This window comes from Lucilia sericata, unplaced genomic scaffold (genome assembly GCF_015586225.1).
Source record: "Lucilia sericata isolate MDLA Ls3-8-SP2 unplaced genomic scaffold, ASM1558622v1 Contig000206F_arrow, whole genome shotgun sequence".
Classification (NCBI taxonomy): domain Eukaryota; kingdom Metazoa; phylum Arthropoda; class Insecta; order Diptera; family Calliphoridae; genus Lucilia; species Lucilia sericata.
The window spans coordinates 93,205-113,177 of NW_023994234.1; the positions used below are offsets into that span (position 1 = coordinate 93,205).

The 19,973-nt window shown below is 33.1% G+C and overlaps 3 protein-coding genes across 3 annotated transcripts; 2 read left to right on the forward strand and 1 right to left on the reverse strand.

Moving 5' to 3' along the window:
* The first annotated feature begins 1,751 nt into the window (after nt 1–1,751).
* Nucleotides 1,752–3,128, forward strand: LOC119602033. Its single transcript, XM_037953357.1, has 3 exons — nt 1,752–1,958; nt 2,007–2,057; nt 2,133–3,128. The coding sequence occupies exons 1-3, from the start codon at nt 1,752–1,754 to the stop codon at nt 3,126–3,128; spliced, it is 1,254 nt and encodes a 417-aa protein (XP_037809285.1).
* Nucleotides 3,129–6,383: 3,255 nt separating this feature from the next.
* On the forward strand, nt 6,384–10,282 carry LOC119602034. Its single transcript, XM_037953358.1, has 4 exons — nt 6,384–6,475; nt 6,555–7,092; nt 7,222–8,076; nt 10,205–10,282. The coding sequence occupies exons 1-4, from the start codon at nt 6,384–6,386 to the stop codon at nt 10,280–10,282; spliced, it is 1,563 nt and encodes a 520-aa protein (XP_037809286.1).
* Nucleotides 10,283–13,215: 2,933 nt separating this feature from the next.
* On the reverse strand, nt 13,216–15,427 carry LOC119602035. Its single transcript, XM_037953359.1, has 4 exons — nt 15,210–15,427; nt 14,645–15,089; nt 14,546–14,596; nt 13,216–14,211 (listed from the first exon to the last, which is right to left on the reverse strand). The coding sequence occupies exons 1-4, from the start codon at nt 15,425–15,427 to the stop codon at nt 13,216–13,218; spliced, it is 1,710 nt and encodes a 569-aa protein (XP_037809287.1).
* Between the last annotated feature and the right edge of the window lie 4,546 nt (nt 15,428–19,973).

The window sequence follows — 19,973 nt, forward strand, 5'->3', positions numbered from 1 at the left end:
TAAAGAAATTCATAAAATAATATATAATATAACTAGAACACATGTTTCCGTTCTGCCAAAGTGTAAAAGCAACTATTGGCAACTTACAGAAATGACTCATGCGAGTCCACTATAAATATATTGTAATCTCACAATCAATCATTATAAAAATCCAAAGATAACTGTATTGCAATTTCTTCTTTTAAATTAAATATAATATTATTTAATAGTTCCGTCTGATAGTTTTGCTCCTGATGACAAATAACAGCAAAATCTTCATTTGAAACTTCAATTCTACAGTTTTTAATTGTCAAGCACATAAAACCATTTTAGCATACTTTTCATAATAGTAACTCTACAACCATTTTCGTTCAAATGAAAACTATAATTTAATAGAATTTAGAAGCAATTATTCGTCATTCACGCTCTCATTCGTCATTCAACCCCCAATTACGAACTGAGTTACATGATTCGCTATACAAAATTTCAGCTGCGAATTACAGTTTGAATTACCTACGATTTACGAGTGAGTTACTTTTTGGATGAATAAGTACTTATTTTTGTTCGAATACAACCGAAAAATAACTGGTTATAAATGTGTTCACCCGAATTTCCTGGATTTAAAACCGGCTTTACAGTTATTTTCTGTATTTTTTTTTTTTTTTGTCTATTTTCTTACTAATATTTTCCTAGCATTTTGCCAAAATCTTATCCTTTACAGAAAATTGTCTATCTAACGAGGTATAAATTTCAGCTGCAAGATTGTAAGTTAAAATCCTGTTTGTTGGACGGTTTTTTTTTTTATAATATGCTGATTTCAACCAAAATGGATGTACTTTAAGCACAAATGCAATATGTACCTCCCACTGCTGTGATGTAGGATATACAAATATTTATAAAAGCATTCTTGAATCAGATAAGATTTGGATTATAAAACTAATTGTCTGCATTCAATTAATTTAATTAGCATTATATACACAGATATGTATGTTTCCCCATTTTTGCACTAAACTATTATTAAATTCAATAAAACATTATTTAATTATAGTTTTCATTTAAAACTAAACAGTTGAAGAGTTATGAAAAGGCAAAATATGTTTAAATATTGTGTATTAATTATGAAAGTGCTAATAATGTTTTTGGCAATTGTAAACAGTAAAATTGAAATTTCAAATGGAATCAAGTCAAATGAACATTTTGCTGAATATACTAAATTGGCGGTATACATGGCTAAACGTTTTATAGGTCCCCATACAAATACGCTGGTCATCAATGAGAGATGTGAAGTTTTTTGTCATGAGCAGCAAAACTATCAGACAGAACTATTAAACAATATTCTATTTGGTTTAAAGGAAGAATTTGCAATACAGTTTTTTATGGGTTTTTACAATGATCGATTATGGGATTACAATATATTTATAGTGGACTCGTATGAATCATTTCTGTAAGTTGTCAAGACTTGCTTTTACACTTGCAGTGTAATAGTTTTCTTTTCAGAAAGCGCAAATGTGTTTTAGAATTTTTATATTTTTTGCAGATATTTATGCTATAGCTTACCCACCACACGGCAGGAGCGTTTTTTCAACTTTTTCATTTTGCTAACTTGGAACACTAACAATGAAGTAGAACTGAATGAAACTCTGCACAATATATTTAGCACAGCTTTGAGTTTTTACGTCAGAAATGTGGTTGTAATGTGTAAAGCCTTCAATGGAGATCACATCAGTTTCTACTCTTATGAAGCCTTCAATAAATATAATTGTCGTAAGATTATGGTACGCGAAATCAATCGTTACGAGAATGGAACTCTAAAGAATAAACTTTTATTTCCCGATCATATTAATGATTATCATGGTTGTCGGTTAAATGTGTCGGCCCATAAAGTGCCACCACTCTTAACATTTAATGGCGATGTGAACAATAAAACACATCTATTAGAGATCAATCGCTTGAGTGGAATTGAAGGTGATATTTTGAAAGTGATTGCCAAATCTTTAAATTTTAAAATTCGTTTACATTTCCCAAAGGAAGAGAATATAATTAATAATTTTTATGATTCTAAGGGCTGTTTTGGAGATGTAAGTTTGAGTTTTTAAATATAAATTATAATTTTTTTATGTATCAAAGAAAAAATTCATAATTTGTCGTTTCAGCTGGATAGAGAACGTTCACAAATAGCCATAGGAGGTTTCAGTTCGACTCAATGGAACAACGACAAGTATAGCAAATCTTTCGTTTATCATACTACTCCATATGTATTTGTGGTTCACAGTGGTGTATGTTTTGGTCCAATCAAACAACTACTCAATCCTTTATGCCCCTCAACATGGACATTTCTACTGATTTTCTTTACAGCCTCATTTATTTTCAGTAAATTAACTCAAACCAAACCAAGGGTACATGACTTTGTATTTGGGCCGAAGAATAGAAACCCAATATGTTCAATGTTTATAATTTTTTTCGGCAATTCATTACCAACGCGTTTAATACCGAGACGAAATTTTGCTCGATTTCTTATGGCTGCCTGGCTACTTCTAACATTCGAAGTACGCAATGGTTATCAGGGCAAAATGTTTGACAGTTTACGTTTTTCTCAACGTATTCCAATACCTCAAACAATTTCTCAACTCATAAAACAGGATTACACCTTACTGACACATTTATATAATGATTTCTATCCAGCAAATAAAACACAAATCATGGCTAATACCACTAGACGTATGCATATGCTACAGATGAGTACTTCGAAATTAACTTCCACGGCTCTGTTGGATTCTTTGGCTCATTACAATTATAAGAATTGGAATACTAGCACCTTGACTTACGTCGAGGAAACTATACATTCGTTTCCATGTGTCATGTACTTTAGGAAACATTCCATGTTACGTTCGAGTATCGATCGAAAATTGAAGATATTCTCCGATGCCGGTATTACTTCACACATTGCAAGGAAGCATGTTCGTTCAAAGTTCTTAAAAATGAATACCAATTCGCAGTTTGTCAGCAGATTGGCAAATGGGAATCTAAAAGGATTGTACTTTATAAGTGGTGTCATGTTTTTGATTTCAACGGTTGTGTTTATTATGGAATTGCTTACCCGCAAGTCGCAAAGATTGGAAAAATTTATGGATGCGTTAAATTCATTTTAAACAGTGATTCTATTACAAACTGATTTGTTCAATATTAGCTACAGCCTTTAAATTGATAAATAATAAAATTACTAAAGTAAAGATTTTAGGTGTACCTAATATTGGGTATATGTATTCGAAATATATTACTTTTCAATAAATATTGTAATTAAATTCTGATTATGAGAGTGTGTTTTCACCTTATTATTAACCATGTATGTATATCCGTCAGTATCAGTTTTAAATATAGCTTCTTGGCTATTTAACTCATTAACGACTGACCCCCGAATCCGCTATCCAATTTTGATCAAATTTCATACAGACATTATTTAGGGCATTTATGTTTGTATTGTCGTGACAGTTTTTAATTTTTTTTGTTGCCATACCTGAGTGTGCTGGGCTGGGTATTTTTCTACTCACTTCGGCATATATGGGTTTTAAAATGTATGTTGTTGTTTTAAAAGCTACTCAGTGAAAGAAACCCATAAACCCATGGGTTTATGGGCAATTTTCTTCGAAAAGCTGGATCTTCTGTTGTCTTTTCGACTACTTGACACGGTCTGTCAGGCAGAGATATATACCATCGATACAGCCGCGAGAAGAATCGGAGAATTGAATCACGAAAATTTTACTAAACATATATACTTGGACAGCCTTGCATCAATCAAGACTCTTAACTCCAACGTTAAGTCGAAATGGCTTCTACATTGGTATAGGTTTCAGGACATAAGGCATCCCGGGAAATGAAGTATCTAATAAATGCGCAACGAAAGGATAGTTCCTAGACATAACTCTTGCACAAAAGGTGAGCCTATTAAAATGTATAGATGACTGGGCTTTGAGTGAAATGGAACTCAGGTGGTCAAATATCACCACTTGTTGAATACTGAATAAGGAGACAGCTCCGGTCCACTCTGTCAAAGGATAGGACTAGGACTATCTTGACTTTAAGTAAGAATTCGATTAAGCTTCTCACGGGTATAATTACTGGGCACTGTATGATTTGACAAATGTCGGAACGTATGGGCTACTCATTATAGTCATGAAATGGAGTGTTAGTCCTACTATGACAAATTGGCTTTATAGAAGTGTAATTTGATCAATTCTAGCTTATGCTTCAATAATCCGGTGGACGGCTTTGGACAAAAAGTGTAATATCAAACTACTACAGGGAGTTCATCGTACATGCTAATTGGGTATAAGTGATGCCATGTGTACTACTTCAACCAAAGCTATGGAAACGTTGCTAGATATTCCACCCATTGAAACATATTTAAGATATGAGGCGGCGTTTACAGCCGAACAGCTCTTTACTTTAGGCGAACTGGTCAAAAGCGGTTATAGGAGACGTGACCAATGTATACTGGACACATTGGAAGGTTATACAGAATCATCGGACGTGCCTGATCGCATACCAGACACAGAATATTTCAGACAGAATGTCTTGGTCAAACGGAATTTTAGAGCAAATACCAGTAGGAATCCGTTGCTAAAAGGAAGGCTCTAAATTAGGGCGCAAAGTGGGGCTGGGATTCTATATTGAAGACCACCGTTTACCTAATCATAACACAAGCATCCAGGCAGAAGTCCGAGCAATAATGGAATGTGTAAATTGGATAAAAAAATGTTGCAGCCACAGGGCTTAATATATTTACCGATAGGCAGAAGGCAATTAGGGCTATATCAGGTGATAAAATTAAATCTAAGACCGTATTGGATTGTAAGAAAGCTTTAACTGAATATTCTCCCAGAGGTAAGGTTTGCATCACATGGGTACCAGGCCACTCGGGAGTAGTCGGCAATGAAAGGGCGAATGTAATAGCTTTAAAAGGAAGTGAGCTCGAGGTAGTTAACCTGACAAACGCAAAATCATTCGACGCAACAAAAGCTGAATTAAAAATATGGGTGAGAGAATCCCATAAGGCCTCTTGGATAATGAAACGGTAGGTAGAACCATAAAGATCCTATGGGGTGACCTGATTCATCGAACTTAGATCCAAGTATATTAGGAATTACGTACAGGAAACTGTGTTTCTGAACATCGAAAAATAATACATTCAGTGATTTTTTTCATGAAAATGAGCGTACAACAGGCCCAATAGTGGCCTAGATGTATTTCTTCGGATTTGATGTAGTATACATCCTCCTATCAACCTAACCTAAACATGGGCTACTCATGTTATACATAGCTACTATAAAAGTTGTGTTTGGATGAGGAAGAAGAGGAATCGGTTACAACACCTTTTGCGTGACTGTCCAGCCTTACAAGATCACAGTCTAGCTTTAAAGGAAGCGTTCTTTTCCATGATATGAACTGTCTCAGAGATATGTATGTCACAAGTAAATATGATCGGTTTTATTAGAAATACCGGCTGGTTCTCACGGGGACTGTAGGAAGATATAGTCAACGAAATTATTGAGGGAAACCACGATTGTTTGTCTACACATCTATTTGACTCTATCTTACATGCGTTGGATCATTCTTTCAGAATGTTCTCGTTGTAATGCAGAGCACAGGCAGTCGTTACATAAACATTCCCTGGTATTGCAAGGCAGAGGCATTCGTCATTTTACTGGTCGTAAGTAGTATTGAAACTTGTTTTTTTTTTTTTCTATTGTATTTCCGAAAGTTCAATTGTTCAATTGCATTCTACAAAATGTAGTTACTGTCCCCAAAGAGTCAATTTACTACCTTCTAGGACAAGCCTATGTTAAAATAAATGGTCACATAACCAATTATTTGGTTAGCGAAAATCTGGAAGTAGGTGAGGTTGCTAGTTCCGGATTGCCACCTACAACTCTAGGGTTTAAAAACGGCTACAAAAATTAAAAATTAGAAAAAATAAAAAAGCCAATCAAATTAATATTTCGCCATTCCTTAATAGCTTGCAATTAACGATTATTAGCAAATCGTTTATAATTTGTATTGTATGGTTTTGTAACATTTAGAATTAAATTAAAATTTTCAACAATTGAAAAGTCAGTCTAGTTTTTCAAAACAATCGTTACAAAATGCTGATCTATAATAGTACTAATACTTGCTATTACTTCTGCAATATTTTTATTATTTTGTCGGTACTAAGTTTTGAAGCCAATTGCATTATAGATGTTGGCCACTTAAATGAGGCAAAACACATAAAAGAATTTGTAGATGTGGCATTTTTAATGACGAAACGATATATAAGTCCGAAAACCAATACAGTGATAATAACAGGAAAATGTGAATATCTTTGTAAAGAGATGAAAAAGTATCACTCAACTCTAGTACATAATGTAATGGAAAATTTAAAGGATTCCCTTAGTGTCCAACTGTTTGTAGGAGAAACTGATGATCGTCCCTGGGATTACAATATATTTGTGGTGGATTCGTATGACACATTTCAGTTGAGTTTCAGTTATTACATACAAGTTATAAATATCTTTTAACATTATTAATTAAAATTTTAGATTGTTAAAGTTTTCAATTCCCTATTCTGCCCATGAACGTGATTATTACTTCTTTATTTTATTAACATGGAGTTCTGAATATCTTCTGGATTATAATTTATTAGAAATTTTTAAAATTTGTTTAAAATTCAACGTGAAAAACGTCGCTGTTATGGTGAAATCTCGTTTGTATAATTATTTTAGTTTCTATTCGTATGAGTTGTATAGTCCAGATATGTGTGCTGAAGATATAATGTTGCAAGAAGTTAATCGTTATGAAAATGGTCAACTTAAATTTGATTTATTATTTCCGATAATTGCGAGTAATTTGTTTGGTTGTCCCGTTAAGATTTCTGCTGAACTTATACAGCCATTTATAACATTTGATGGAGATTTAAAGAATGAAACTCATTTGATGGACATGAAACGTTTGGGTGGAATAGAGGGTGAAATTTTGAAACTGATTGCAGAGGCATTAAATTTTAAAATTCATATGCGTTTTAGTCGAAACTTCAGTGTGATTGGATTACGTTATAATTCCACTGGCTGTTTTAGTGATGTAAGTATTATGAGCAGATAAAATACGATAAAAAACGATTATGTGGAGAATCGAAAGCATCTACCTGAGAGTTGTAGATTTGTTAAAAATTTTTAAATGGTTCTAACTCATATGAGTTTATTTTTTCAGTTGGAGTGTAGACGTTCTAAAATAGCCATTGGTGGTTTGAGTTCAACATTGGAATATCATCACCTATTAACCAAATCAATTGTTTATCACACAACTCCCTATAAGTTTGTGGTTCGTAACGATATATATTTTGGACCCATAAAACAATTAATAAATCCCTTGGACGGACCCACGTGGTTTATTATATTAATATTCTTCAGTGTATCCACGTTTCTCATTCAAATAATTATTCGTTATAAGATGACACAGTTGCGTGATTTTATATTTGGTATCAAAAATAAGAGTCCAACTTTTTATTTGTTTATAACTTTTCTGGGTTATGGAATGCCAAATCAAATAATGCCGACACGAAATTTTGCCCGATTTATACTTATGTCATGGCTATTATTGGCACTTGAGATACGAACTGGTTATTTGGGTAAAATGTTTGATAGTTTAAGACTAGGAAAACGCATGCCAGTACCTGAAACTATAGCGGAACTTACTGCCCGGGACTATACATTATTGAATCCCATATATACGAGTTTCTATCCCATGAATAAAACTATCATATGGCTAGATAGATTTTCAACACTGCAGCAAATACAAACAAGTGAAATGCGCTTAACAGGGGCTGTTATTTTGGACTATTGGGCCTATTATAAATTTCAAAATCGTAGTATTACCACTTTGATACCTGTTGCAGAGACCATACACTCATATCAATGTGTCATGTATTTCAATAAACATTCATTGTTGCAGAATAGTTTCGATAAAAAATTAAAATTATTTACTGATTCGGGAATAACTGCACATATTGCCAAGAGACACGTTCATTCAAATTTTAAATCTATGATGAATACTCAGTCGCAGGATGTAAGTCGTATAACACTGGGAAATTTAAGAGGATTGTTCTACATTTACTTTATAATGATACAAATTTCAATTTTTCTGTTCTTATTGGAATTGTTAACGAAGAACTCGAGACGATTGCAGATACTTATGAATTTGTTAAATTTGGAATAATTTAGATAAATGCGTTTTGTCGAATTTTTAAATGAAATTATATATTTGCATACTTTTTACACTAAAACATTTTTAATTTTTACTAAATTATTCACATGAAATAAAAACATTTTTACTTTTCTTTGTTAAAAAATGTAAAATCTTTTACTGAAATGGTTTAAAAACATGCAAGTGAAAGCAATTAATAGAATATGTACTTTTATAAGGAGGCAAAGGGAAATTTTGGATTAGATTTGGATTATGATTTTTGTATAGAGTAGAATATCATTGCTATACTTGAGTTTATAAAATAGTTATGACTGTTAGAAATGTTTTCCGGGAGCCATATGTGTAGGGAATATGTGGAAAGGTTCACTTTGTTAAAAATTTCAGCCCTCTACCTTTTTGTGTAGAAAGAGGTGAAGAACAAATTGTGCTTTCAACAAACGGACTGACATGGCTAGATCGTGTTAGAATATAATAAGGACCAATATTTCGATGTGTTAGTGAGTTAGTATTACATTTGGATAATAGTTAGCTTTCTATTGTCAAGATCTTTTCTCACTTGGGGCATGTTACCATCTTGTTGTGATTGCAATACCGGGAAAAAGAGGTACTACCAGAACCGCTAGTCTCTCGGGACTATAAACTGGTAATGATCAAATATATCCTCGGCCTTTTTTTGGAATGATTTTACATGGGAAGGAACCAGAGAACCATATAATTTGGTACCACGGGAACCCGTAGCCCGCAAGGCAAAGTTTCGGGCTTTGACTTGTCCCGGTTATTAGAGAGGTGCCTTCGGGGTGCACGTGGTGGTTGTGGTTTAAGTCGCGGGAAGAAAATGTCTGTTAAAAGTCTGATACATAGAGAAATCTATAATTCTGGATAAGTTCGGTGCTGTTGCCGAAGAGGAGTGACTATGGGATTAAGTGTTGGAACTGAGTTGGTATTATATGTATGTATATAAATATATTTAATACAGCATGAGTGTGTCGGATGTTGTTCTCTATGAGTGTATCGAATGAATGAAAAGTGTGCTGGGTTGAATGGTGATGGATGAAAGGTATCTTACACCAGTGATATTTGATAGATACGTGTTTTGGTCTACCGAATACCACTGCTGTTGCCGACCCAACAGAGGCCATCCCATCTCCGTGGTTGTAAACGGAAGCGTTGTTTTAGCAACTCGGAAGTTAAGTAACTGTGCAGCAATGGTCAGTGATTAGATAGTTCGAGTACTTGAGCAAAGTGCTTGTAAATGGACCGGCAAAACTATATAGAACAAGTAAGAATCCTACAATAAATAAAACGTATCATTATGTGTTTTGTTGTTGTAGTTTACAGTTTCTGTCTGAGCACGAATAAAAAATTTATATTTTTTATGAAATTTTCAGAGGTTGTCTCATATTTTTGCTCATATTTCTGGTATTTATGGAGCGAATTTTCTGATTTTATATCAACGACAAAATTATATATACTCTTCTCACAAAGAAGCACAAAAGTGCAGTAGTGAGTCGTCTAGTCAGCTCACCCAGTGTCTGGAAAATTACCACCGTTAAATAAGGCCAGATCTTGTCAAGATCTGCATTGAGAGATTTTATAATTTTTTTGGGTAATGGACAACGCACTATGAAGCGAAAGTACTTCATGACCTAGTCGATTATCCAAAGTGGATCAGAACTTTCTATACTGAATTAGCATCAGTTAACAAAAATTTAAACAAATGATTCCCGGACCAGGTCTATGTCCGGGATTGGCGACCATAATTCCAGTCCTATGATATATACGATTCCCCTTAAAAAGTACCAATGTGTGATATATAAAATTCTGTGTAAACATTGTATATTAAAATGTTAAAAATATAAAGAATGTTTTGCATCTGATAAGATTTAATATTTAAAACAAATGTATATTTATTGCGTTAATTAAATTTGTTAAATGTATTTCATTTCATTACTATATCAACACAATCTTTTAAAATTGAATTAAATTTTAGTTTGCATTCAAAACGGAAGAGTTGCAAAGAATCAAAAATTACGTTAAAATACTGTATAATAATGGTGATGGTTCTTAAGTCTCTACCAACCATGAGCAATAAAATTCCATTAAATGGAATTAAATCAAATGAAAAATTAATTGAATACTTCAACTTGGCTGTGTATATGACAAAACATTTCATAAGTCCTAAAACAGATACGTTTGTCATCAGAGAATATTGTATATTTGATTGCAAAGCTCAGGAAAACTATCAGCCAGAACTTTTAGATAATATTGTATTCGGCCTGAAGGAAGAATTCGGAATAGTATTCTTTATGGATTAATACGTTGGTCGACTAAACGACTATAATATGTTTATAGTGGATTCCCATGAGTCGTTTTTGTAAGTTTGTCGCTGTGTATAGAAATCCGACTTCGCTCAGTAAACATTTCTAACGGTCGAAAAACTTTTCTTCTCTGAAATGAATCAAAACCTTCTTCGCACAGACTAGTGAAATATATAGACACATCTACAATGAATAAAATCGTCTAAAGAGGAAAACCGCTGTGACCTTTGCAAAAAATCTTTAAGGAACGAAGACGGTTTTTGATATACTTTACAGAATAAAACTTTTGCGGCCTGCTACTTGCCGGTAATGTAAAAATTGCTTCCTAAAAGAGATAACGGTAATCTTTCTGTTAGATTTTCTTACTTATTAAGTACATTAATCCTTAATGATATCCCAAAATAGATATATACTCTACAGTTTCCCCATTACCCAGCTAGAACGATTAAATTTTTATATTTTGCTCACTTGGATTGCCAACAATGATGACGAACACAACGAAATCCTAAATGAAATATTTCAAACATGTTTGATTTATAAAGTCCGAAACTTTGTTATAATGAGCAGAGTCCATAATGGAAATCACATCAGTTTTTATGCCTACGAACTGTGTAAACAAGATCAATGTGGAAATAAAATTATACGAGAAATTAATCGTTATGAGAATGGAACTCCACAGAACCAATTTTTATTTCGCGATCATACTAACGATTATCTCGATTGTTTGATAAATGTTTCGGCTCAGGAAATGCCACCTCTTTTAAGTTTTGATGGTGATGTAAACAATGAAACACATTTAATATAGATGAAACGCTTGGGTGGTATCGAAGGTGAAATTCTGATGCTTTAAATAGTAAAATTCGTTAAAATTTCCCAAAGGAAACGAGTGAAATTAGTTGTCTTTATTTTTCAACCGGTTGTTTTGATGTGAGTGAGATATTGAGTGCCACTTTCATTAAATAAAAATTTTTGAAATTTTTCTTTCAGCTGGATATGGAACGGTCCCAAATAGCAATTGGAGGTTTCAGCTCAACTCAATGGAATAGCGAAAAATACAGCAATTCTTTAGTTTATTGCACCACTTCTTATGTATTTGTGGTTCGGAGTGGTTTTATGTGTGTCTGCATGGATATTTTTGTTGATTTTATTTTCTGTATCAATTATATTGACAAAACTAGTGCAAATCCGAGATTTTGTATTTGGTGCACAAACAAAACGTCCATATATTCAATGTTTGCAACTTTCTTGGGCCTCTTAATACCAACTCAAATATTACCAAAACGAAATTTTGCACGTACCAGTAACCAGTACCACAAACCATTTCTCATCTTATAGAGCAGGATTACACCTTATTGGAATCTTCGTACAAAGAATTTTATCCACAAAGAAAAACACAAATTATGCTCAACAACACTAATCATCTGGATATACTGCAAAGAAGTACTTCACAATTAACCGTATTGGATCTTTTATATTCTTTAGCTTATTACAATTATTTGAATTCAAATACCAGTACTTTAACTTATGTAAAGGAGACCATACATTCGTTGAGATCGGCAGTGTCACTTGCTTATATAAAATTATGTTGTGCCGATTTTTAAAGAAATGCTGACATTAAACAAAAGTCAGTCTCTTGGGCCTCAACAGTTAAATTTTACGTAGTTATGAGCTAAAACGCCCAAAAGCTTGTAAAGTCCATATTTGATTAAATCCAGCCAGCCGAACAGACAGAATGCAAAAGCGAATATAAAGAATTAAGAGAACAATACGCTTTCGCACATGCGCAGGTGAACATTCGTTACATCCCTAATAAGATACACTACTATACAATATTATAAATAGAATTGAGTATATTAATGCACAACCAAACCAGAGTTACATGATTATGGTTCCGAGGATATCTTTGACCTTCAGAAAATTGATTTCAACATGTCCAAGCACTTTGCTCAAATACTTGAGCTATCTAATCTCTCACCATTGCTGCCCCGTTGCTTAACATCCGAGATTCAAAAACATCACTTTCGTTTACAACCACTCATTCATACGACATTATATAGAGAACAACTCCCGACACACTCACTCTAGGGTTTAAACCACAGTAACTATGTGGATCACGAAGGAACCTCAATCAAGTGACCAGCCGGGATAAAGTCCTGCGGTCAACTGGTCACCCCAACCAGATTATGTCGTTCCCACGACAATCGATTCTTCGCACCGGAACGGCTCGGAGTTCAACGAACAACGACCAAGGATTGTCCACCCAGCCAGCTGCTACAACAAAAACAACTAGATTATGTGCTTCTCTGGTTGGAACCCCTTTTAAATCATTCCAAGGAAAGGCCGAGGATACATTTGATCATCACCAGTTTATAGTCCCGGCAGACTAGAGGTATTGCTAGTCCCGGCGAAAAGAGATGCTACCTCTTTACGTTGATATAACATGCACCCGGTGGAGGGCATCGGAATATTAAAAATTAAAAAAAAATTCTCACCGAGATAAAACCGTATTCAACACAATGCTACAATCTAAATTTAAACTAAATTTTTAATAAAATATTCTTAAAATACACATACAATATTTCGCATACACTTTAATTTTTGTTGTTGTGCTGAATTGTTTATTTTATTAAATTTGTAATAAGAGTTATTATTCTATATAGAATTCATCCTTTCTAAAGACTGCTTAAAAAGAATTTAACATATCCATAAATTTTTCCAATCTTTGCGACTTACGGGTAAGCAATTCTAGAATAAACACAACTGTTGAAATCAAAAACATGACGCCACTTATTAAATACAATCCTGTTAGATTTTGATTTGCCAATCTGCTTACAAATTGTGAATGGGTATTCATCTTCAGGAACTTGGTACGAACATGCTTCCTTACAATGTGTGAAATAATACCGGCATCGGAGAATAACTTTAACTTTCGATCGATGCTCGAACGTAATATGGAATGTTTCCTAAAGTACATGACACATGGAAATGAATGTATGGTTTCCTCGATGTAGGTCAATGAACTAGTATTCCAATTATTATAATTATAATGAGCCAAAGTATCCAAAGTAGCAGTAGCAGTTAATTTTGAAGTACTCATCTGAAGCATATCCAGACGTCTAGTGCTGTTAGTAATGATTTGTGTTTTATTTGCTGGATAGTAATCATTAAATGTGTGTGTCAATAAAGTGTAATCCTGTTCTATTAGTTGTGAAAGTCTTTGCGGCACTGGAATACGTTTCGAAAAACGTAAACTATCAAACATTTTCCCCTGATAACCATTGCGTACTTCGAATGTTAGCAGTAGCCAGGCAGCCATAAGAAATCGAGCAAAATTTCGTCTTGGTATTAATCGTGTTGGTAATGAGTTGCCGAAAAATATTACAAACATTGAATATATTGGATTTTTATTATTCGGCCCAAATACAAAGTCACGTACTTTTGGTTTGGTCTGTATTAATTTGGTAAAAATAAATGATGCAGAAAATAAAATCAGTAGAAATGTCCATATAGAGGGACATAAAGGATTGAGTAGTTGCTTGATTGGACCGAAACATACACCACTGCGAATCGCAAATACAAATGGGGTAGTATGATAAATTACAGATTTGCTATACTTGGCGCTATTCCACAAAGTCGAGCTAAAACCTCCAATGGCTATTTGGGAACGTCCTGTATCCAGCTGAAATTATAATTGTAAGAAGTTAGAGTGTTATATTCGGAAATATAGGAAATTATTATTCTAATTTTCAACGCAGTTGATCCAGAAACACATTTTAAATTAATCTTTTATTATAGTGGCCTCCGGTAGGTTAGTGGTTATTGTTCTAGTCTGGTAGACCGGAGATGGTGGGTTCGATTCCCACCTGAGCCACTGGTTAAGGAGCACACAACAGGCCCGATAGAGGCCTAGGTGTATTTCTTCGGATTTGATGTATATACATCCTCCTTTCAAACTAACTAACTAACTAACTAACTTATTATAATTTAAATCTTGTGTTGAAACTGTTACTTACATCTCCAAAACAACCCATCGAATTATACATATAATTAATTATATTCCTTTCCTTTGGGAATTTTAAATTAATTTTAAAATTTAAAGATTTGGCTATTACTTTCAAAATATCACCTTCAATACCACTGAAGCGATTGATCTCCATTAAATGTGTTTCATTGTTTACATCGCCATTAAAAGTTAAAAGTGGTGCCATTTTATGAGCCGATACATTTAACCCACAACCGTGGTAATCATTAATGTGATCGGGAAATAAAAATTGATTCAGTAGAGTTCCATTTTCGTAGCGATTAATTTCACGCACAATAATCTTATTTAGACAATGATCTTTATTAAAGAGTTCATAAGCGTAGAAACTGATGTGATCTCCATTGAAGGCTTTACTCATTATAACCACATTTCTGACACTCAAACTCAAAGCTGTACTAAATATTTTGTAAAGAGTTTCATTGAGTTCTACTTCATTGTTAGTGCTCCAAGTTAGTAAAATGAAAAAGTAGAAATAACGCTCTTCCCAGGTGGTGGGTAAGCTATAGCGTACATATCTGCAAAAAAAAATAGAAATAGTTTGTACTACTTTAGAAATAATATTCTGGAGCACTTGCGTTTCTTTGTAAAATAATAACTTTTTCTCTTCAAATGTAAACACCTTGTTGACAACTTACAGAAATGACTCATGCGAGTCCACTATAAATATATTATAATCCCATAATCGATCATTATAAAAGCCGAAAAACAACTGTATGGCGAATTCTTCCTTTAAATTATATAGAATACTATTTAGCAGTTCCGTCTGATAGTTTTGTTCCTCATGACAATTAACATCGCATTTCTCATTGATGACCAGCGTATTTGTTTTGGGACCTATGAAACGTTTAGCCATGTACACAGCCAATTTAGTATATTCCACAAAATTTTCATTTGAATAAATTCCATTTGAAATTGTAAGTTTACAATTTGCTGTTGGTATACACATAAATAGCACCACCATAATTACTAGAAAATATTTTAGCATATTTTCCATATTCGCTACTCTACAACTGTAATGTTTGATATGAAAACTATAATTGATTAGAATTTTATTAAATTTGTCTACCATCTAGTGCAAAATTTAGATACCTATACATATAAATACTGCTAATTTAATTAAATGACATCTATTAGTTTTATTAACTAAATCTTATCTGATGCAAGAATAGTTTTATAAACATTTTAAATTCCCTACACCGCTTTATTGGATATCCGCAGATGTTCGTAACATACACAAATAATCATTTTCTGTATTAAAATATTTAAGTCTTTTAGGGCTTTTAAGTACATAATTATGTTTAATATACTCGTATCTCGACAAAAAGCTGCAAAACCAAGTTCTATACTAGTCTGGATGACCCTGATAAATTTGACCCTAGCCGCTATATAAAGCCCCTTTCAAAATAGGACTTAAATGTCCACAATTTTATTCAACAATAAATGGCTTAAGTATATCTAATTTAAGGTACAATTCAACTTAAATGCTTTATTATGAAAACTAAATCACATTTTATTTTTATACTCACCATCAAAAAGGTGGGGGCTATATTGATTTTGTCATTCCGTTAACACATCGAAATATTGGTTTTAGACCCACAAAAGTATATATATTCTGGGTCCTTATTAAATTCTAAGACGATCTAGCCATGTCTGTCCATCCGTCCGTCTGTCTGTCTGTTGAAAGCACGTAAAGAGCTAGAGGATTGAAATTTTTACACAAATATTCTCTATAGTGAATTCCCGAAAAATAGCTTTAACGGACATATCTGTTTTAAAAGTACGAGTATATCGAGGATATTCGACACAAATAAGTTTCATATGATCCAAAATCTCCCTACCAAATTTTATGAGGATCGGTCCATATTTGACCCTACCCCCATATGAAGTCCCCTTCAGAAAATGACTTTAACGCTCATTACTGGCTTAAAAATACGAGTATATCGATGATATTCGACACAAATAAGTTTCATATGATCCAAAATCTCCCTACCAAATTTTAAGAGGATCGGTCCGTAATTGACCCTACCCCTCATATAAGGTCCCCTTCAGAAAATGGTTATAACGCTCATTACTGGCTTAAAAATACGTGTATAGTGATGCAATTCGACACACAAATGTTTCATGTGAGGGTAGGGTCAACTATGGACCGATCCACATAAATCTTTGATAGAGAAATTTTAGCCCCATTGAAACTTATGTGGGTGGATTTTCTTTTATTCTTAAGCCAGTAATGAGAGTTAAAGTAATTTTCTGAAGGGGGCCCTATATGGGGGGTAGGTTCAGTTATGGACCGATCCACATAAAATTTGGTAGAGAGGTTTTAGATCATAAAAGTCCTCTTGATGGTGGGTATATGAGATTCGGCACAGCCGAATATAACACTCTCACTTGTTATAACTGGTGTTAGTGTACTACTTCAACCAAGGTCGGCCTCGCCCGACTATAATTTCTTACTTGTTATAAATTGCGTACAAATTAAAACTAAACTAAAACTATTAACAATATTTCATTTGATAACATTTTGATGTTAAAACTTATTACTTTTAGTAAGTTAATTGAATTAGAAAAATTTTAGTTAATTTCCACACAATCTAATAAAATTTTATTCAAAATACTTCTTCAAAACGAAACAGTTGCAGAGATTATGAAAATTCTAATCGTAATTCCATTAGATGGACTTTATTACTATGGAAATTAAATTCAATACACTAAATTGACTGTTTCAATGTACTAAATATGAGAAAAACTTTTTTTGAAAAGGTCCACAGTTTCCTACCTGCGATTGAAAATCTTGATCTCAGTACAATATGTTCAAAACAATTTTCTGCTATGTTTTCGAATTGGGTGTCAAAAATTCCGATTCGATCAGTTATTGCAATAAGATGAAATATGATTCTTACAGAAAATTTACCCTCGATCTATATCTATATATATAAACATGAATGTGTTTTTGTTCGTATGTTTGAACGTTATAGACTACTAAACGGCTGAACCGATTTCCTTCACAGAGTATTCCTATATATCTGGAATAGGTAATAGGCTACTTTTTATTTTGAAGCCACGCCCATATTAAGAAAATATTAAATCCGTATATTTGAGCCACTTTAGCGTCAATGCACCTTTGGCGTGGCACCTCCCATATAAATTAAATACAAAAAATCGTTTATCTTGGAAACTATTACAGTTAGAATCTTAAAAATTTGCACAAATAACTTTAACATCCATTTAAACATTTTGGGTAATAATATAAATTAAATACAAAAATTCGTTTATCTGGGAAACTAATAGAACTAAATTCTTCAAATTTTGAACTAAGAACTTTAATATTCATCTGAACACTTTGTAGAAAACAGGGCGGACTTTTATCTGGGGGGGGGGCGTCTTGGAACCCCCATATGAATTAAATAGAAAAATTTGTATATCTGAGAAACTATTAGATCTAGAATCTTCAAATTTTACTTGAATAACTTTGACATTAATGTGAACATTTAGAGAATAACCCCATGTATATTTTAAACCTGTGAACACTCATCAAATATTTATTCCTTCTTCATAACTTTACGAAAAAAATAAAATTAGCACATTTTGGATATTCTGACGTTTAAGAAGTGAAAATTGTACCTATTTTTGGTACTTTTTTCATAAAACATTGTTTTTGGTTATACATATAAATATATATGAATAAATAATAACGGGATCCAACTACGATGTTGCATCATTTTGGAATTGCATTTTTACTTCGTTAATGGGGAGGCAAAAAGTACCAAAATAGGTAAAAACGGGAAATTTGAGGCAAAAAGTACCAAAATGAGTAAAAACGGGAAATTTGATTTTATTTCAACACAATAATCCAATTTAGATACAATTTTTAAATTTAGAAATACTAAATATACTAATGGTGTATTATTTGGAACTCCGATACCAAGTGATATTTTTTCGGTACTTTTCTCATTCTACTGGAATTTTTTGAGTTTTCTTTGATATTCAAATCGAAAAAAGAAATTACTTTTTTTAAGTTTTCTTTCAAATTAAACCTAGAAACATGAAATTAAGCCCGGTGTAAATGAGAATCTAAAAGGGGACTTTTTGGTATTTTTTTCGTCGTTCAACTGGTACTTTTTTTAATTAATCTATTAAATTGAACTTTTTGGTACCTTTTCGAACTTCGACTGGTACTTTTTTGAGTTTCCTATTAAGCTAAACCTAGAAACATGAAATTAAGCATGTGGATTAAATGGGAATATATAAAAAAAGTACTTCGACTGGTACTTTTTGAGTTTTCTATAAAGTTAAACTTTGAAACATAAAATAAATTAGAATCTTTAAAAGGGCGACTTTTTGGTACTTTTTCGTTCTTTGACTGGTATTTTTTGATTTTTTTATAATATTGAACCTAGAAATATGAAAGCCCGTATGTAGAGCCCGTATTAGGTGATAACCTAAAGGGACTTTTTGGTATTTTTTCTTTCTTCAAAAGTTATTTTTAAATTTTCTATATGTAATGGCTCAAATCAGATGATTCAGCGAAACCACCTGTCTCACTTAGAGGTAAAATGGTCCTCTATAATTTGCTTCCAGGTCAAGCTTATTTTTAATTTTTCACAGGTAGCAGATTAGAATGCTGGTATTAGTCATAAGGGGGTACTGTGCAATTAGCAATCATGCTAGAAGAATAGGTCTCGAATATAACGACTACTGTGAGAGTTGTCATAATGTAGAAGAAGAGGAAACAATACCTAACCTTCAATGAATGCCGAGAAAATTTTGCGGCTTAGCTGCTCTATCTTGTTTGAATGAGCTATCTGGGATATGCCTTAAAAGTATCCTAAACTTTGTGAATCAAACCGGCTGGTTTAAATCTGGAAGTAGTGAGTAATACTTAAATGGGCTCCTACGATCATTAGGGCTTCACAATGGGAACGCGACTAGCTGGACCCATGAGACCCAATAATGATTGATAGAGATGCTACCCTTTTTACTTAAACCTACATATGTACATACAACAGATCATTCCCGATAAGATAACAAAGTACTTAAAGAAATTTTCGCTCACTCACTTCATGTATACAAACAAGTAAGAAATTATAGTCGGGCGAGGCCGACCATATAATACCCTACACCTTTGACAAAAATATAATGTGATTTAGTTGCCATAATAAAGCATTTAAGTTGAATTGTACCTTGCCTTAGGTATACATACTTAAGCCGTTTATTGTTGAATAAAATTGTGGACATTTAAGTGAAATTTTGATGGGGGCTTTTCATAGGGGCTAGGGTCATATGGGAACCTATTATTATGGAATTCGTGGGGGTCATCAAGTCTTGTATACAACTTGGTTATTGCAGCTTTTTGTCGAGATATGAGTATATTAAACATAATTATGAACTTAAAAGCCCTA

Coding starts and splice junctions, on each gene's coding strand:
- LOC119602035 (XM_037953359.1), bottom strand. CDS start 15,427: ATGGCTAAACGTTTCATAGGTCCCAAAACAAATACGCTGGTCATCAAT. Junction 15,090..15,209: donor GACTCGCATGAGTCATTTCT/GTAAGTTGTCAA, acceptor TTTTTTTTGCAG/ATATGTACGCTATAGCTTAC. Junction 14,597..14,644: donor TTGAAGGTGATATTTTGAAA/GTAATAGCCAAA, acceptor AAATTCCCAAAG/GAAAGGAATATAATTAATTA.
- LOC119602033 (XM_037953357.1), top strand. CDS start 1,752: ATGGTACGCGAAATCAATCGTTACGAGAATGGAACTCTAAAGAATAAA. Junction 1,959..2,006: donor TTGAAGGTGATATTTTGAAA/GTGATTGCCAAA, acceptor CATTTCCCAAAG/GAAGAGAATATAATTAATAA. Junction 2,058..2,132: donor CTAAGGGCTGTTTTGGAGAT/GTAAGTTTGAGT, acceptor TTGTCGTTTCAG/CTGGATAGAGAACGTTCACA.
- LOC119602034 (XM_037953358.1), top strand. CDS start 6,384: ATGGAAAATTTAAAGGATTCCCTTAGTGTCCAACTGTTTGTAGGAGAA. Junction 6,476..6,554: donor AATATATTTGTGGTGGATTC/GTATGACACATT, acceptor TTAAAATTTTAG/ATTGTTAAAGTTTTCAATTC. Junction 7,093..7,221: donor CCACTGGCTGTTTTAGTGAT/GTAAGTATTATG, acceptor TTATTTTTTCAG/TTGGAGTGTAGACGTTCTAA.